General features: G+C 54.8%; 8 protein-coding genes across 8 annotated transcripts; 5 read left to right on the top strand and 3 right to left on the bottom strand.

Moving 5' to 3' along the window:
• Positions 1-180: 180 nt before the first annotated feature.
• On the bottom strand, positions 181-2,708 carry BKA58DRAFT_105205 (uncharacterized protein). Its single transcript, XM_046163824.1, has 2 exons — positions 1,635-2,708; positions 181-1,535 (listed from the first exon to the last, which is right to left on the bottom strand). The coding sequence occupies exons 1-2, from the start codon at positions 2,435-2,437 to the stop codon at positions 392-394; spliced, it is 1,947 nt and encodes a 648-aa protein (XP_046029728.1). The 5' UTR covers positions 2,438-2,708; the 3' UTR covers positions 181-391.
• Positions 2,709-3,357: 649 nt separating this feature from the next.
• BKA58DRAFT_105241 (uncharacterized protein) lies at positions 3,358-4,317 on the top strand. The gene has a single exon (XM_046163825.1). It carries the CDS (start codon positions 3,496-3,498, stop codon positions 4,129-4,131), a length of 636 nt encoding a protein of 211 aa, XP_046029727.1. The 5' UTR covers positions 3,358-3,495; the 3' UTR covers positions 4,132-4,317.
• Positions 4,318-5,637: 1,320 nt separating this feature from the next.
• Positions 5,638-7,287, bottom strand: BKA58DRAFT_308750 (WD40-repeat-containing domain protein; the record flags this gene model as incomplete). The annotated part of the gene is made up of 2 exons (XM_046167216.1): positions 5,638-7,134; positions 7,237-7,287. 2 exons carry the CDS (start codon positions 7,285-7,287, stop codon positions 5,638-5,640), a joined length of 1,548 nt encoding a protein of 515 aa, XP_046029726.1.
• A 468-nt stretch (positions 7,288-7,755) lies between these two features.
• Positions 7,756-9,075, top strand: BKA58DRAFT_409272 (5-azacytidine resistance protein azr1; the record flags this gene model as incomplete). Its single annotated transcript, XM_046172138.1, has 1 exon — positions 7,756-9,075. One exon carries the CDS (start codon positions 7,756-7,758, stop codon positions 9,073-9,075), a length of 1,320 nt encoding a protein of 439 aa, XP_046029725.1.
• A 709-nt stretch (positions 9,076-9,784) lies between these two features.
• On the top strand, positions 9,785-12,169 carry BKA58DRAFT_355393 (kinase-like domain-containing protein). The gene is made up of 2 exons (XM_046168640.1): positions 9,785-10,898; positions 10,947-12,169. The coding sequence occupies exons 1-2, from the start codon at positions 9,921-9,923 to the stop codon at positions 11,757-11,759; spliced, it is 1,791 nt and encodes a 596-aa protein (XP_046029724.1). The 5' UTR covers positions 9,785-9,920; the 3' UTR covers positions 11,760-12,169.
• Positions 12,170-12,249: 80 nt separating this feature from the next.
• BKA58DRAFT_378155 (transcription initiation factor TFIID subunit 7) lies at positions 12,250-14,411 on the bottom strand. The gene has a single exon (XM_046169682.1). The coding sequence runs from the start codon at positions 14,299-14,301 to the stop codon at positions 12,631-12,633; it is 1,671 nt and encodes a 556-aa protein (XP_046029723.1). The 5' UTR covers positions 14,302-14,411; the 3' UTR covers positions 12,250-12,630.
• A 94-nt stretch (positions 14,412-14,505) lies between these two features.
• On the top strand, positions 14,506-15,460 carry BKA58DRAFT_105123 (uncharacterized protein). The gene is made up of 2 exons (XM_046163822.1): positions 14,506-15,105; positions 15,159-15,460. The coding sequence occupies exons 1-2, from the start codon at positions 14,610-14,612 to the stop codon at positions 15,407-15,409; spliced, it is 747 nt and encodes a 248-aa protein (XP_046029722.1). The 5' UTR covers positions 14,506-14,609; the 3' UTR covers positions 15,410-15,460.
• A 677-nt stretch (positions 15,461-16,137) lies between these two features.
• On the top strand, positions 16,138-17,108 carry BKA58DRAFT_105125 (uncharacterized protein). Its single transcript, XM_046163823.1, has 2 exons — positions 16,138-16,674; positions 16,728-17,108. The coding sequence occupies exons 1-2, from the start codon at positions 16,274-16,276 to the stop codon at positions 16,882-16,884; spliced, it is 558 nt and encodes a 185-aa protein (XP_046029721.1). The 5' UTR covers positions 16,138-16,273; the 3' UTR covers positions 16,885-17,108.
• Positions 17,109-17,393: the final 285 nt, after the last annotated feature.

Raw genomic sequence — 17,393 nt, 5'->3', positions numbered from 1 at the left:
ACAAAAAGGACAAAGGTAGATAGGTGAAGTCGTGAACCAGGTCTCGACGTGGAAAGAAGACAACCGCCAAGTTATGCTCGAGCGAAGTAGGGTACCTGGTGAGGTGGACCCAAAATTCGACGTTGCCGTCCCATGTTGTAGAAGACTGGCAAGCGCCAGAGCTGTAGTAGAAAGGAAAATGGCGATGCCCATCGTAAGCGCTCAAAAGAGAAACGCGCAGAAGAACGAGGTTCCAGCCGGACCGTGATGCAACTTGTGACCCTATAGGCACCCCTGTATGAGGGGTGCTAAGAAGTGAAGCGCTATGCTGATAAACGACAAATGCAACTTAGGGGAGTACAAAGGAGAGGTTGTTTGTTGGTGGTGGTAGTAGTAGTGGTGGTGGGGCTATTTAGCCCATGTTCTCGACTTTGGTGCCGTCGGATGTGCTGGGTCGGGACATGGCAGCAGACTCCTCAACGATGCGCTTGAACTCGTGAACAACCTCAGGAGCGATCTTGTCCCAAAGCAGACTGCGAGTGTAGATCTCAGCAGCAGAGTCGCCCTTGCTTTGCTCACGCATAGCGGCGAGGGTCTCGGCAAGGTTGCGGCGGTGCGATGGCTGAGAGCCGGGCGACAGCGGGTCGCTGAGGTCGTCGCTGGTCATGCTGTAACGCGAGCGTGTGAAGTCGAGCGAAGTCATGCTGTTGTATTGGTCGGGAGTGATGGAGAACAGCTGCTCGTGCTCTTGCTCCTTGGTGGGTCCGGTGAGATGAGAGTGCAGTTGGTCGAGGTGCGAGCCCGAGATACCGGCAAGCTCAGAGCCAGACATGGTTGTCTTGGGCCAGGCCATGCCAGAAGGCGTAGGCTCGAGGCCGGTGACGTGGCTGGCAATGAGACCTTGCTCGCTCATAGCGGTCGACACACCAGCATCCTTGAAGATGCTGTCGAGAACGGTAGCGGAAGCGGCACGGACCTCGTCGGGCATGCGAGGAATGGGGGGAGCAGCGCCACCGGACTTGCTTGCGACAAAGGCACCGCACAGCAGAAGCATGAGCAGAAGACCGGAAGCGACGGGCTTGTCCTCGTCCTTGTTGCGGGACACAAGAGAGAGCTCTTGGTTCTGCTGGGGAGTGGCCTGGTCGTCGGAAGCGAAGTCGTTGACGAAGATGTAGTTGTCCCAGTCGCTGTTGCCCATGTTGAGGTTGTCCATCTCAGAGGCGAAGTCAGTGAAGGTGCTGCTGGGTGCGGCAGCCATGCCGGTGCTGCTGGCCGCCTCAAGGCGCTCAGTGAGGACCGAGACCTTCTTGCGAAGCTCGCCGGTCTCGAGAGTGTGGTTGCGGACAAGCTCCTCCTTGTCGAACTGCAGCTGGTTGATCATGTGGTGCATCTCCATGGACTCGTGGTGCCACTTCTCCTTCTCAGCGACAAGAGAGTCGTACTCGATGCGCATGGCGGCGAAGTCATCTTGCATTTGGCAGATCTTCTCCATCCACTGCTTCTTCTCCTCTTCGAGCTCCTCAGTGTGCTTCTTCTTTCGTTGCCGGGAGTCAAGTCTAGAATGACGTTAGCTGATGAATAGGGAGAGGATAGACCAAGAGGTAGATTGGACCAAACGTGGAGCGTGGAACCAAGAACCAAATGGGAGTACGTACGCGGCCTGGCGGTTGCGGAGGAGTCGTTTTTGCTGCTTGAGCTCCTTGAGGTCCTCTTCGTTGGTGCAGCTCTGGATGAGGTTGTCGATGTTGACGAGGGTGCGCTCGGCCGGGATGTCGAAGCGGGCGTTCTTCTTGCGGATGCCGCCGTCACGACGAGGGGAGAAGGAGCGGGGAGGGGTGTTGGGCCTCATGCGCTTGGGTCCGGGCCGTGCGTCCATCTCCTGCTGGTTGAAGGCCATCCAGTCGGAGTGGGTGTGGGGCGACATGGGTTGCTCTGGGGCTGAGGGGAAGACGGCACTAGGTCGGACATTCTGGTGCACGGGGAGTCCGTGGAAGGGCATCTGCTGCTGCTCGACGAAGGGTGCCGCTCCAAAGTCACCGGGGCCGAAGGGGTTCAGCGGCTTGGGGGCTGTGGGCGTCCTGGAACCAGAGTTGTCGGTCACGGGCCATGACTGCTGTCCGTAGGTAGCAGCTTGGTTGGGTGGTAACCGGGCAAAGGGGTTGTTACTTTGCTCGGTGAAGAAGGGGTTGTTGCCGTTGGTGTTGACGACAGAGCTGGTGGCAGTGCGGTCGACAAATTGGCCGGCGGAGAAGTCCTCCCAGATGGAGGTGTCGGGCGAGAAGATGCCCTGGGTGCTGGTGGTGGGCGACATGAGGACGGGCGTGTCCAGGATGCTGGAGTCGAGGGTGGCGTTGTCGTCAAAGGAAAAGGCGGAAGGTTTCCTGTCGAGGTTGTTCAGTGTGGAATTTGGCCTGTGAAAATCCATATGATGTGCGTTGTTGGAGTATTGATGGTCCATGGCGGGCCTATGTATCAAAGTACCGGTGTGGGCGCGGGACTGGCGGTGTGGATTGCTCTTTTCGGTAAAGGTGATCGCAGGATGTCCCCAGCGATTGTACTCAACTTCAACGGTGCTGCGGTGGATTTGGATTTGGGGCAGGAAGACGGGCAGCAGAGGCGATGCGCGTCTGATAGCGAGCGATGGGCAAGTAGCGGCTCAGTGAGGGTCTGGGTGGTGGCAGGTGAAGGTGGGAGAGGGGGCTTAAAGCATGGTGGTAGGCTTCGGGCGGGGTGTGCAGGAAGCGCAAGCCTGCTTGAGCGAGACGACCGGGGTCACGCTTCCGTGGGATGCATCTGGGCACGAAAGCGTGCAAGGCCCTGCGATAGGACGCCCCAATAGCGTCGGGTATTGATGCATCATTCCAGCACTCTTCCCAGCAGCGACTGGCTGGGGTTGTCCTGTCACGCCCGCCATGGGCCCATTCACCCTCCGCACCGATTACCCAGTGTTTGCCCTGGGGCCGTCGCTGCAGCTCGCTGGACGAGCCGTCTGCCACAGTGATGCTTTGCCGTTTGTCGCGCGCCCGCCGTCACGCATCTGCTTTTGGCCTTGGATTCACGGGGGCATGGCCTTCTGTCACTGCCGCCGTCTACCAGACATGGGCGCTTGGTACGACAGCTGCCACAGCTTCGGCTGCTGCTCCCGTGCCGCCCTGCCTGTGCACTGCGCTGCTGCACCGCTGCTCTGCCTGCTGCGGCACTGCTGCTCTCCGTATCGATACGCAGAGCATGACTGGCTAGTCTGCGCGGGCCGGCCCATGTACTGCCATATTCCACCGGACTGCCTCCATCGCGATTCGCCTATACCCTCCTCGGTCGCCCGCCGTGAAAACTCTGCTCGAAAGAGTCAAGATGCGATGCGCGCTTGTCGAAAAAATACCCTCCCGCAACTGTGGGAATTGTTGTTTCGCCCTGGTAGCGGCGCATCGCGGGCTTACTGCGTAATCGCCATCATGACTACTGTCTGCTGAGCACGACGCGGCCCGCCTAAGCCCCCGGCCTCGCGCACGCAACGACATGTCCCTCACCACAACCACCACAGACCACTCGTCGCTGTCGCCCGGCAGATGGCCGTCAGCCGACTCTGATCTCATTTCCCACTTTGCAGCCCGCCTTCGTTTCCGCAGCAAGGTGAGCCCTCTTGGCCGCCTCGGTGCTCTTCATCATGGTGTCATCTGTCCAAGTTCCGGCGCCCTCTGGCGTCCGCGAGTCATCTCACCGCTCCCTGCCCGCACCACCCTTCCCTGTCTATTTTGGCTTTTCGACTACCGTTCCTGTACTTCCGTGTCCGCTCTTGTTATTATCGTGGGCAGTTACTTCGTGCAAGGCACCAAGCGGCCGCCGCTCCGTCTGGCTGGACTCTTGCTGCGTGCCCATCAAGAGGCAAACACCGCAGCCACAGCCTGCCGTCCTGTGCCACCCTCGAGATCCGACTGTCTCTTTTACCGAGGGTCTGGAAACTCCCCAGAATTTCCCCGCCGATCATTGGTCACTTTTCGCAAATCCTTATCATGCTTGCTTGTTGCCGCTTCTTATTCTTCCGCCGAGCATCATCGGACGGTTTGTCTCAAGTCTCGCATGATGCCCGTAGTAGGAAAAGTAGGACGCTGCGAAATCTTCATCTCCACCCCAATTACAATCTGCACGCCGTAATAGAGCCTTGCTATGGCGGTTTGTGCGCCCTGCCCGTGCCGTGCAACGCGTACTGCGGCTACTAAGACATCCATCCCCAAGCCAAACTCTTCAGATCGCGTTACACCAAATCAACGCGCCGTCTGTCGGAAATGGCAACGCGTCATTCTTCTTGTTGACAAGCTAGATCAAGTCGTCGACGCGTAAACGCTGCTTGCGCTGCATCTGGATCGGCCGTGGCTGTTGATCCTCTCTATCATGGCGCGTACTGTGGCACGCGTTACTCGGGGCCAGGGACTGCATACTAAACCGAATGTAATGCTCCACTTATTGTATTCGGGTGCTTCCGACCTCTCTACCCTGAGACGAGGGCTTCCAGTTGACCGGAACCCGCTACAGACGCTGATGCAAGAGGATCAAACAGACAGCATCAGAAACACGTTGAAGCCCAATCTCTGGGGCGCATAACATAATGGCCCCCAATTCGCATCGACTAATCGTGGCTGTCAAAAAGGTGAGGCTGTAGCGGTGAAAGACCCACTCTCCGCATCCGCGCATGGGCCATCATCACTAGAACCTCGCCGTCATAGTTATTCCTGTCGTAGGGGATGTCCACGATCGTTGACATCTTGGCACCATGCACCGAGTTTTGTTCTGAAACAATGAGTCACTCGTCTTCTTTCTCCGCACCCGGCTTTCGCGTGGGGCCTGCATATCATCAAAAGCTTAGAGTACCGGCCGATGACGGCAAGGGCATGGAAGACGGTGGAACAGCTAGAAGTCGAGGCCATTGCACCTTTACTCCATCGTAGTGGACCTGAAACACTTCGCGGGTCCGGTTACGCTTCCCGTCGGTCGTCCATTATTAAGCTAGACTGCCGGCCGATATCCAAGAACAGTCTATCGCAGCTCTTGTTCCGATGTCGATCAATTTGCGGTGAAGAAGAAAGATTCTTAAATGTTCTGATCATTGCGGTGAAGAGACAAGTTTGCTTGCTGAAACGGACGTGGTGTGTTTTGGAATACTGGGTAGAGTCTTCCGTAGAGAAGGTGACCCGATGCTACAGGCGAAAGGGTAACCACATGCCTCTTCCTGTGCGATGAATGCCGAGCGGTCTTCCGTTATCTCGCGACGATGAGCACATCACGACCGCGGGATCCGAATCGTGTGGTTGGCATGTTGATCCAACGGAGCGCGGAAACGGGCAAGCAGCGGTGAGTTTCGGAATCGAAGAAAAGCAGCGAGCAAACATGTGAAGGAGGCTGGTTTGAAGAATGACGTTGCACACTCCTGGTTGCGCAACGTACTGTGTATTCGTAACTCCAGGCGCTCGGGAGTACTGGGTATCTCGGTTCAAGCTATGGACATTCTTTGTTCAACATCCCCGTTGTAGTGTAGGGAGGGAAAGCACTGACCTTTGTGTCTCCTTTCAAACTCATGGCCTTCGCTCCTCTTGCTTTTGTCGCGTGCTCATGGCTGTTGCCGTCGGTCGTGATGAGTCATAGCGTTGTATAATAGCTCTGGTCTCATATTCCCCCATTGTCGTCTCTGGCCCACAACTTGACAGTGCGATCTTTGCCTCCACTGACGATCCAAGACGCGTCGCTCGTTACGTCAGTACTGAAGACGGGACCCGAGTGACCTTGAAGTGTCTTGCAATGTGCCCAGTCATCTGCCGAGAAGATCTGAACGTTTTTGTCAAAACCAGACGAAATGACAAACGTAGAGGCTTTCTTCGGTATGACGTCTCCTTCACTATTCTCCTGTAACGGCACTCCGCTGGCTGGTCCATCTGTACCCTTGAACCATCGGAGGTCTGTGACACCGCCTGTGTTGGCTGCAATTGAGTTTGTCTCTCTCATCGCTCGGACGTCCCAGCACTTCATAAAACCGTCACCTGAACCGGAAAGAAGGCGATGACCATCTGTTGACCAGTCAAGACCGTAAATGGGCTTGATGTGGCTTTCCAACATGTAAATGACACGACCCGTACGCACATCCCACACGCGGCCGATACTATCGAGACCAGCACTTGCAACTAAGGATCCGTCACCGTTGAAGCTTACGGTGTAGACCTCTTTTGAATGGCCCTCCTGCATGAGAAGCTCTTGACCGGTGTTGACGTCCCAGAGTCGCCATGTCGTGTCGTCGGAAGCAGAGGCCAGGTATTGTCCTGACGCATGGAATGCTACTCTGCAGACGCGGTCGGTATGGCCTTCTAGGGTGCGTAGGGGCTTATCGTCGTCTAGTGACCAAAGCTGAATCTTGCCGCCTGCTCCGCCAGATGCGAAGTTTACGCTGGAGGTCGAGACGTTGCTGCTCTGAAGTGTCGCGCCCGGCATCCAATCTATGCCAGTAGCACGCTCCGTGTGTCCACCACGATACGCCTTCTTCTGCTCCAAGCTGGGAATTTCCAACAACGCAACCTTTCCACCCCAGGTACCGTATGCGACATACTTGCCGTTGGGCGAGACGCGCACAATGCTCACTGGACGATCTGCGGTTTGCGACCCATACAGCTCGAACCCCTTGAGACGGTCCTTGATCTTGTTCCGGAACTCGACGTGGGTTTTTAGGGAAATGGTAGCTTCGCGACGCTGGAATGCGACTCGCTCCTTTGCGCGGGGTAAAGAGTATTTGGCCATGTCCCGTCGCGCGTCCAGTAGCGACTGCGTGCCTTGGGTATAGAACTCTTCCTGCTCATCACCTGGGGCTTCCTCCGCATCTTGCATGTCCACGTCTGCCGCATCCTCGCCTAGTGCTTCGGCTGCCTCTGCAAGTAAAGCCCGGAGTCGGTCGCGTCGCTCAGAGGGCCCCTCGCCGAATAGGGTTATGGGCTCGCCTCGTGATCGCAGCTTTGCTTTGACATCGCGGTCGGCGGTCGGTACGATCAACTGCGCTGCTCGTCGTTTGCGGTCGAAGTCCTCCATAAGAGAATGGGCCGACGCGTTTCCTCCACCGGGCATGGCATGGTTACGGTCGAGCGGGACACTGGAAAGGTCGATGCCCTCCATCGCATCAGCCTGGAGGCTATGGTCAGCTTTTATGCGAACAGAAGTTGCGACTGAGCTACGAAGCCTGTGATGCTTCTGCGCCAGTCTATCGCTGGAACTCGGGGTACTCACTGCGCCATTCTCCTCCTCAACATAGGCTTGTCGCGCCGGGTGCATGCTCATCGTGACTACGGGTCCCGCTGCGGGGAAGGATGTTGGTGCTCGGGGGGGAGTATCTCGAAAAGAAGTTCCGAGCCAGACCACGGGTTTAGGCGATAGGGCTGAGCTAGCGCCGGTTATGTCATACTCCGCGTTTGAGACGAAGCTTGAATCACCTGCAGTGTTTGGTCTAGACGAATATGCTCCGCAGGTAAGAGACCAGATCTCAGTAAAACAATGCCATTCTGTTGTCCCTAGTTTGCTATTGGGGCTCCTTCTTGCTACATCTATCCTCCAAGAATGCTCCAGATAATTGTAAGTACTCCAGCAACTAGCCGATCGGCAATGACGACGGCCAATGTGATTTCTTAGCCCAGAAGTCCCTTTTCCTTCAACATAATTTGTCGCAGAGGTACGGCACCGCCAACATGCGCTGATTCTGCGACCAAACTCCCACGTACTGACTCCCATCTTCAGGCTCTGGCTGTGGCCATGTCATTTGCGATTACCAGCGCTGCGGGCCTTGCGCGACTTTCACCTGTGTCGCGACGCGCCTCGTCTAGTGGCCTCTTCCTGTTTGCTCTCGCCGCATCTCCATTGGCAGCGCCTGCCTCGTCTAGTCGAACAACCAGCTTTCATTCGCAGCGCGTGCCTTCCAATTTCGCACAACCAACCTGCCCGCTGAACAGAGATACATCTCCGGCCACAGTCGGCCTAAGATCCTTTCATTCGACTTCACACAACTGGCGGAGTACGCCGCAATATACCTACCATGTTGCGGCGTCCTACTCAGCCAAGCAGGATCGCTTCAATGCGGAGCAGAATCTTTTTACACGGCCGCTGCATGACCCCAGCAGTAGCAAGGTTGAGGACCTGCGCGAATGCAAGGAGGCCATAGACAAGCGGAAACGAGCGAAAAGTGGCCAGGATGCTTTCTTCTTCAGCCAGGTGGGAAACACAAACACTACAACGTTTGGTGTTGCAGATGGAGTAGGAGGATGGGTCGAGTCTGGATTGGACCCCGCCGACTTCTCCCATGGATTGTGCGAGTACATGGCTTGCGCTGCGCGCTCATGGCCGCACGGATTCAACACGACAGCATTACACCCGAAAGACCTGCTCCAAGTCGCGTACGACGAGGTCACGGACGACGACACCATTGAGGGTGGTGGTAGCACTGCATGCCTGGCTGTTGCAGAACCGGACGGCAACGTCGAGGTAGCCAACCTGGGAGATTCAGGATTCATGCATCTGGGTCTCAATGCAGTACGACATTTCACGCAGCCCCAGACGCACGCCTTCAATACCCCGTATCAGCTTTCCAAAACTCCCCAACGCATGCTCGTGCAAATGGCTGTTTTTGGAGGCCCCTCCACACTCTCGGATCTACCTAAGGAGTCGAGCATAACACACCATAAAGTACGCCATGGCGACGTCCTTCTCTTTGCAACCGATGGTGTGTGGGACAACCTTAGCCCTCAGGATGCGCTCGGTATTGTCAGTCGTCACATGGTCGATCTGGGTGCCTGGGTCGAGAAAGATGGCACCATTGAGGTCGGACAGGATCTAGCGAAGCTGGTACAGGCCGATCCAGCTCGTAAAGCCGACAGCTCCTCCCTTCAAGCCAAGGTGGCTGTAGCGATCGCGAAGGAGGCAAAGGTGACGGGGCTTAACACTCGCCGGGATGGACCTTTCGCCAAAGAAGTACAAAGATACTACCCTGGGGAGAATTGGCATGGCGGCAAACCAGATGACATTGCTGCCGTGGTAGCTGTCGTGCTTGAGGAGGCACCGCAGCGCGCAAAGCTATGATTATATGCATTAGATCTCTGTTGTTTGGCTGCATGGGTAGGCGATGGCGTTTTGGAGAGGACTCACGCGCGGAATCGGAGGCGTATCTGCGCATGCCACTATGGGTTGTTAATCGTCTTGGCGTATGAAGTTCAGTGGTGGTTACGAATGTTTCGAAGACTAGATAGCGACATCAAAAGATCGTTCATTTCATTATGCATTTACGATTTATCTCTTGTGTAGATGCAGACAACAGATCCCAAGCTGTGTGCATTTAGATTAAGGTATACGTTTGTTGCGGTTCTATGTTAAAGTAAACCTCATCGTTACGAGTCGAGGACACATTAGTTGTACATTGCTGTGCGATATAGTCATGGATGCAAACACTGTAGACAAGCTAGGCCATCGGCATCTATGACATGCTTCTGATCGCTGTATTGATCATCTATGGACTACCTACGTACCAATGCTACCATGTCTTCGTCTGACGAGAGTAAGGACATGCGCCAAAGCACTGATTGTGCTGCAATGTTTGGATGTCAAGATAGATAGAATGCACAGGCAGGCATAGTACTAGCCTTGCATAGCGAAGCAGCTTTGACGTCAAACGTGTGGGGCATTTTGCAGCATGGCACCTCGGCTGTTTGTTTATCGCAGTTACCTCAGCAACGCGGCCGCGCGAGTCTCAGGATTCGCGCGCTACCTAAGTATCCATGAACGCCAACTTCACCCCATCTTTACCACGAAATCGCCCGCCCACCTTCCGGATGAATGCGCAACTAACCCTCAGCTAACAATCGCTATCCACGTAACCCGACGAGCACATAGAAAGCAACGCGCTTCCCGAATCTCGACGCGACAATCGAATGGCTACACTTTCTCCCACGCCCTCATATGGGCGCATGCGTGCGCATTCCTCGATACGGCCCAGGAGAGACTCTCCGCTATCCGTACTGGGGCAGTCGCAGGGTTTCTCGGCGGATGCGCCCATGATGCAGAACATCAACATTGGCGACAGCTCCGATGACGAGATACCACAACCTATGAAGCTCAGCGCTTTGACAACGGCACTTCTTGCGCAGGGAAGTGATGTCGATTCGCCTGAGAAGAGGAAACCCAAGCTGAAGATATCGCGCAATGCTTCTGGCTCCAACACGCCAGTGCAAGATACCGTCACACCTGCACCAAGTTTGCGAATAAAGCGAGTGCCATTACGGGGTGCGCCGATGAGACGGTTTCGAAGGACGCCTCAGAGTGAGGAGGAGCACCATCCCTCTCAAGACCAAGAGAACATGCCCATCTCAGCGGTCAAGACGCAGCCTGAGAACGTCCCCGATTCCGTCCTGAAAGTTACCGGCTCTGTCATGAAGGTTGCAGAGGATCGCCATATGCAGCCTGCACCAGAGCACCAGTCGCCGATACAACGATCTTCGCAGCAACAAGAAAAGCAGATGCCGCTCCAGGCGCTAAGTGCGAACACTCCACGACGACCAGCACCTCCTCCGCCGCCGAAGATGTCAGTGTTGGAGACGGCGACTACTGCTGCTGGAGCAGCCACAACAAAGACGAGAGAAAGGAAGAAGAGGAGCACACTATCAGTCAATGGAAAGCACTATTCGCAAATGGACAGGATAGGAAGAGGCGGCAGTTCAGCCGTGTACCGTGTCATGGCAGAGAATTTCAAGCTTCTGGCACTGAAGAGGGTCAAGCTTGAGGATGCAGATGAAGCTACTGTACGGGGCTTCAAGGGCGAGATCGACCTCCTACAGAAGCTCAAGAACGTTGATCGCGTTGTGAGATTGTACGACTGGGAGGTCGATGAGCAACGTCAAGTGCTGAGTGTGGTACGTGTATTATGAAATGAAGCAGAGTTCTTTGCTAACATACACCAGCTCATGGAACTCGGAGAGTCGGATCTCGCGCGAATAATACGAATGAAACTCGATCCCGCCGATGGAGACGGCAAACTAGACCTGAGCTTCACACGCTACTACTGGAAAGAAATGCTCGAATGCGTCGGCGCAGTCCACGACCACGACATTGTCCACTCTGACCTGAAACCCGCAAACTTCCTTCTCACCTCTGGCCGCTTGAAGCTCATCGACTTTGGCATCGCAAACGCCATCGAAGTCGACCACACTGTAAACGTGCACCGTGACTCGCACATCGGCACCCCAAACTACATGTCACCAGAGTCGCTCGAAGACTCCGCCGGCGGTGCCCGAGGCCTGCTCTCCAATGGCAACGGCTCTAAAGACATGGCGCTCGGCAAGCCCTCCGACGTCTGGAGTTTAGGCTGCATCCTCTACCAAATGGTCTACGGTCGCCCTCCCTTCGCACACATTACCAACCAAATGGCGCGCGTCCTCGCCATTGTAAACCGCGACTACAAAATTGAAATCCCCGACCTCGGCGTCGGCGATGTTCGCGTCCCTCCCGGCCTCAAAGCTACGCTTCGCCGCTGCTTGCAACGCGATGCCTCGCGCCGACCCAACGTTGCACAGCTTCTAGACGAAAGAGATCCTTTCCTCTACCCCGACGGCGGAGATGACCTGAAAATACCACAGGAGCTGCTCGGTCAAATCATCCAACGAGTCGCAGATCGGTTTAGAGATCCGAATAAGAGCCCGCCTACCGACGATGAGATTCGTCAGTATCCGGCGAGTTTCTACGAGAAGATTAGACAGTTGCTGGAGAGCGACTGATCTTTGTCTTTCTCTCTTTGTTGTACTTTTGTCTATTCTTGGTGCTCCGTCTTCGGGGTATTGACATGTACATACACGTCTTATTTTCTTTGTCTCTTTTCCCATCATCATCATCATCATGACGACTTGGCGCCCGGGTTTCCTTGCTATTTCCATCTTGGGTTGTTTGTTCTTGCTGCTGTCAGCAGCTACATTCTTACTACCCACCTCTTTCGCGCGAAATCGCCGCTTCTGGAGCGTTCAAGCGTCGCCCTCTTTGACGGGGTGTTTTATTTGTTTGGAAAAGGCGCATTGTCTCTTTTTGGATGAACTCATGAATGGCGGTCTCACTCTAGTCGCATACGGTTTCCTTGGTTCGTTGTATATACCCGTGTTGGAGAGTTGGGGAAATCGATTCTTTTAATCGTTCATTGGATGAATTGTTGCTGCTTGTGAACTCGCGTGATGATTGATGTGTAGAGCAAGAGAAAAGAAGATAGAAGTTGGGCTGACTCGGATGGTTCGCATAGTCGCTCTGTCATGTTTTCACCCTCACGACGATCTCGCGATCGTACATTGCATACATGACATGGAATTTTCTAGACAGAGTGCCTGTCTGGTAGCGTGTTTTCTGTACTCCACTAAATACAGAACCCTCCATGGAAGCATTCAAGGAAGACTTCCCCTTGAACACATCTCTGTGTGAGCAATAAATGAAATTGGGAATATCCGCTATAGAGCCATGGGTGCTGCACCCCAGCCCAAAGAAAACGCCATATGAATGCTCCCTACCCATTGAGAACGCCGAAGCGATGCTACATCTAATAAACCCCGCTACCCAATGTCCATGACCAACCCTTCACCGAGAGAGCAAGGTCTAGGGGAGGTATGATCACTCATCAGCCTCCTCATTCAGCTGCTTACGCTTGATTGCAAGATCCGCTTTCTGCTTGTCGATTTGGGTTTGTGCGCGCTTCTTGAAGAGGAAGTTGGTGTGTCTGTCGCGTGCTTCTGTACTTTGAACAATAGCTCTCTCCAACTCTGCGATTTCGCCCCGAAGTTGCTCTTGACGCTGTTCCTCCGCTGCGGCAGCTTCGTCCACCTCATCGACGTCCTCATCGGAATCTTCGTCGTCGTCATCATCGTCGTCGTCTGCAGATGTCGCGGCTGCAGGTGTAGACGCTGCCGTCTCGGTTTCGATAACGACGTTTCCGTTCTGGCTGAGAGCGTGCATGGCGACATCGTGAGCGGTGGTGGGCGTGTCAGCCTGTTCAACTTGCACGTTGTCGTTACCCGCGAGCAAAGCCTTCAGTTGGTCATTGTCGCCCTGGAATTCGACCTCGTCATCCATGAGTCCTTCGGCAAGCATCTGCTCCAGTTGGTCGGCATCCATTTCTTCCACTTGGGTAGCGTCTGCCATCTCCTCGTCGTCGACCTCTTCTTCCGAACTAGACTCCTCTGAGCTCTCGGCTTCACTGTCTACCATCTCATATTTCGTTGACTCGGCGAGCTCGTCAGCTTCCAATAGTCGGTGTAACGCTGCTTCGGCGCGCTCAACGTCGATGTATGATTTTCGAGGGCGGAAGCGTCGTTTGCGGGCCCATTTCATAGGTGGCGTCAGACCGTGGGGAAACCGGTGGGTATCCGGCGAGATGTAGGATGGCAGTGGATACTTCTTCGCTTCCTCCTCGTTCTTAACTTCGTCCAGGACTAGCAGCATCTGGCAGACGTCTGCGGTCTTGACCCAGTCCTTCTTGTTCCAACTCTTCAGTGACTCTATGACTGCGGGTAACTCGACCATAGTCGCAGCGTAGTGGCGGCCTTGTACAGTGAGCATAGCACGGCGGCCCTCGCGGTCAAAGAATCGGAAGTGTACGCCGGGCCCTCCCTGTGACACACTCTTGCCAATGGTCTTCTCTTCGATGGACTTGCGCAGCAAATCGCAGTCTGGGCCTGGCTTCATGCGCAACACAAACTGAGATTCGATAGCCGGGTCAGGTTCCGCCTCTTCTGCCTCGCTGTCATATCCGACACCATATGGTCTGACTGGCGGCTTTCCTGCGCCTTTGACCTTTAGGATGGCTGGTCTCGCCGAGGTCATGCTTCCCTTCGGTTTGATCGAGAGCTTGATAGACTGAGTACGGTTGTGTGACTTGATAGGCTGAGGCGGAGGTTGTTGGACTGCGGCGTAATCGTCGTCGTCGTCGCCGCTGTCATTGGCCATGGCGAGGCTCTTCGCGGTGGGTTTCGGCTTGCGCTTCGCGGCAGGTGAATCGATATCGTCGCCGTCTTCGCGTGCCCTCTTCTTCGGTCCAGGCTTTCCCGGGGGAATGACATTGCCGCTTTCATCGAGTTTGGGCTTCTTGGTGTACTTGCGCTTAACTTTGGTACCTTCGCCATTCTGGCCATCTGCAGGCTCGCCAGCCGCGGGTCCTGAAGGCTTCAGCTTCAGCTTGAGGCCTCCTGGCTTCGCGGAAACGGGTGTAGGCGCGTCGGACGGGGGAGGTGCGGCGGGCGGCGCATCGCCAGGAAGCGCATTCGGGTTCTTGAGTTTGAGCTTCATCTTGGGCGGCGGTACGGGGAGTTTCGTTGTTCAAGACGTAGGTGTGGGACTGCGCGCCTGGGTGCGCGACATTCGCGAGGGCACACGGTGGTGGGAAAGCTGGGTAGGTGAGTCGGAAGCGTTGGCATTCCACGGGCGTCGGCCTTGGCGTTCACCGCAGTGAAGGGCCAAAGCTTTCCAGTCGCGTACCTTCACTTTCTTTACACTCGCTGCGCCGGACAAGACCACCATGCGCCTGCTGTTCCCGCCCTAACAGCACCACACAGCAGCGGACCTCTGCATCTTCCATCGCCCACACCACCGCCAGCATGTCCCAAAACGACCTCTTCCTCAACCTGCTGCGGCCCGCCGTCCTCCACATTCTACGCGCCACGGGCTTCCAACACGGCAAACCTTCGGCTGTCGACACCATCGTAGACCTTACGGCACGCTACTTATCACTACTAGCAGAGCGCACAGCCTACAATGCCTTCTCCAACCACAACGACCTCACCCCAGACATTAGCGATGTGCGCATGGCAATGCAGGACTGCGCCCTTCTTGTGCCGACCATGACAGCCGGGGAAGAATTGTGGAAGGAGATATTGCGCAAACCGCTCGATGAGTACAACGAGGAAACGGGAGCCCGCGAGAACGAGGCAGCCCGTCGCGACGCCGAAGACACAGCAGATGTGACCGAGTTCATTGAATGGGTCAAAGGCGACCAGAACAAGGAGATTCGGCGCATAGCCGGCATCTACAAGCCAGTTGCAACCAACCCGACAGAGCAGCTTGACCAGGAAGAAATGGAGGACTATTTAAACAGTATGTCCAAATACCTCTCTACACGGCTACAGACGTACTAACTGCTTCCCTAGCTCTCATGAAGAAGCACAGCAAGACCGGTGTCGAATCGCGTTTCCAAGGCACCGTTCTGGGAGTCCCAGCCGAACCAAAGACCATCAAAATCGAAGGAGGAGGCGCCGAATCGATAGAAGAGTGGTGTCGCAGAACTCGTGAAAGAGCAGCCAAAGCAGCCGAGTCAAAACGAGAAAGCCGCGAAACGACAAACAACGTCGAAACAAGAGAGCCCTCGGCGGACGTGGAAATGGAAATGGAAATGGAGTGATATCTGGCCGTTCATTGTACAAGCATAGCGAAGGCGTTTGGTCACGAATCATTATTAAGGCGTTCAGGGATATCTAGGTTTTGGGCTGGCCGGCTCTGTAACTCATAGGGTTACTCGATGGGTGTGTTGGGAGTTCGAGCTCGCGTGCTCATTATTCCACGGCCTGTAGTGGTTACGGTGCATATACCTCTTACCATACATTAGGCGATACGAAGTTGTGGCGACGATATGATATTGTTTCCTACAACTAACATCATCCAAGTAGTTGAGTGAGGTCATCCGAGGCGTACTTTCTTAGCACCTGCGGCAAGCACGCTCTCCATCCAAGAGAAGTACCCAACCCATCACCTACTATATCAGCAAGTAACAAACAATACTACATATACTGTATACGTATGTATAACCCAGAAGTCTACATGAGTGTAACGTTCTTCACCTCGGTACGTTCGTTTTATTGTAGGCGGCAGCGTACACGAAGACCTGCGTGTATCTATCTGGTTTCTCGTTGCACGGCCGCATGCAAGTTTTGGGACCGATCTCGCACCTAGTCTTCCCGCCATCGTGCCGCGCCGATACCAATGACTACGAGACAAGACTAAAACGCGGCTCAGACGTTTGTTTTCCACGTCCTCACATGACAACGGCGCGCATTGGTGGGGCGGGAATGAATGACGGGCCCACCCCGCAGACGTCATAGCGATGGCAGATAGCCAAAACAATGTCCTTGAGAGCTTCAGCCTGATTTCCCATATACAAACCCAATCCTCCTAATTTTCAACCTCGCATACTCTTTACATCCACATCCTCACCATCAATTGACATTCTAATTACTCACAACTACAACCACATCTACCTCCACCAAAAATGTCCGGTCTCGATCCCCAGGGCCCCTCGCAGCCCTCCCTAAACCAAGCCTACATCACACCTGGCAACCCAGCGCAAAAAGACCCAAAAGAGCAAGTTCAAACAGAGTTCAACGCCACCGACAACGCTGCCACCGTCGACCAACGCATTCCCACCAAGCAAGCTACCGATGCCGAGGGACTACGGAATGCAAAATTCGAGGAAGGCATGGGTGTACACGGCGCACCAGCGGGTGAAGAGAGGAAAGGTCTGACCCACGAAGACGTAGGAAGGCACAAGGAGTTGGATGGGCAACAAATGGCTGCGCCGGGCGAGGGACGTGTGGCCGATGCGGTGGCCAAGGGAGGAAAGGGTATGGGCGGTGGTGGAGAGCAGCCTGATCTCGCAAGCGACTTGGACAGGTGAGTGTTGTGTACTGTTTGTGTGAGTAGATCATGTGCTAATAGCGGAACAGGAAGAAGGCTGAACAAGCTGAAGCGAGAGAGGCTATCAAGCAGTCAAAGGGCGAAGCGACACAAGCTGGTGGTGCATTGGGCCAGACTGGTGGACCCGCCAACCCCGTTGATAACTCGACACAAGGTGGTGGCAACTACCCCAACTCCAGCTACTAGGTCTTTTTGATCTCGAGAAGAGGCGGAGGAATACATCTTGGTCTATACAGGCTTGTTCAGGGAGCATGGGAGGAGCGATACACATGACATCCTACGGTATCGATGTCATTTGCTAACAAAACGAATACACTTCTCCAAGTCGAGTCACATTCTTACTATACACGATTGCCCCCAAGTCATCAACAAAGGATCTTCGCAGTCCCACATTAGTACAGGAAAGGAGAAAGCGATCAAGCCAAGCTCTAGCACTGTCGCCAAGGCCTGGTATACTGCAAGCACGTGTCCAACAGGAGTTGCAAATATATGGTATAGTATTTCAAGATGGAACGACTAGTGTACAGTCTTGTGCACGCATACTGTGAGTGAGAGGAAGGTCATGCGAGGTACTAACTAGTATCACTAAACTCGCCGTGATCCTGAAGTACCGTTGTAGGTGAACACAATATCATGAAGAGATGCGCGGAAGAAGGCAAGCAAGTAGCAACCCTTGTCTGCTTGCTGTTTGTCGT

Source organism: Alternaria rosae (assembly GCF_020736505.1).
Source record: "Alternaria rosae strain MPI-PUGE-AT-0040 chromosome Unknown BKA58scaffold_2, whole genome shotgun sequence".
Lineage (NCBI taxonomy): Eukaryota > Fungi > Ascomycota > Dothideomycetes > Pleosporales > Pleosporaceae > Alternaria > Alternaria rosae.
This window is presented reverse-complemented; position numbering and strand designations above follow the sequence as displayed.

Bases quoted from the DNA above. Each gene is read 5' to 3' on its own strand.
- BKA58DRAFT_105125 (XM_046163823.1), top strand. From the start codon at position 16,274: ATGTCCGGTCTCGATCCCCAGGGCCCCTCGCAGCCCTCCCTAAACCAA. The intron at 16,675-16,727 runs GTGAGTGTTGTG...ATAGCGGAACAG, and splicing joins CTCGCAAGCGACTTGGACAG to GAAGAAGGCTGAACAAGCTG.
- BKA58DRAFT_105123 (XM_046163822.1), top strand. From the start codon at position 14,610: ATGTCCCAAAACGACCTCTTCCTCAACCTGCTGCGGCCCGCCGTCCTC. The intron at 15,106-15,158 runs GTATGTCCAAAT...CTGCTTCCCTAG, and splicing joins AATGGAGGACTATTTAAACA to CTCTCATGAAGAAGCACAGC.
- BKA58DRAFT_105241 (XM_046163825.1), top strand. From the start codon at position 3,496: ATGTCCCTCACCACAACCACCACAGACCACTCGTCGCTGTCGCCCGGC.
- BKA58DRAFT_378155 (XM_046169682.1), bottom strand. From the start codon at position 14,301: ATGAAGCTCAAACTCAAGAACCCGAATGCGCTTCCTGGCGATGCGCCG.
- BKA58DRAFT_355393 (XM_046168640.1), top strand. From the start codon at position 9,921: ATGGCTACACTTTCTCCCACGCCCTCATATGGGCGCATGCGTGCGCAT. The intron at 10,899-10,946 runs GTACGTGTATTA...AACATACACCAG, and splicing joins AACGTCAAGTGCTGAGTGTG to CTCATGGAACTCGGAGAGTC.
- BKA58DRAFT_105205 (XM_046163824.1), bottom strand. From the start codon at position 2,437: ATGGACCATCAATACTCCAACAACGCACATCATATGGATTTTCACAGG. The intron at 1,536-1,634 runs GTACGTACTCCC...ACGTCATTCTAG, and splicing joins CTCCGCAACCGCCAGGCCGC to ACTTGACTCCCGGCAACGAA.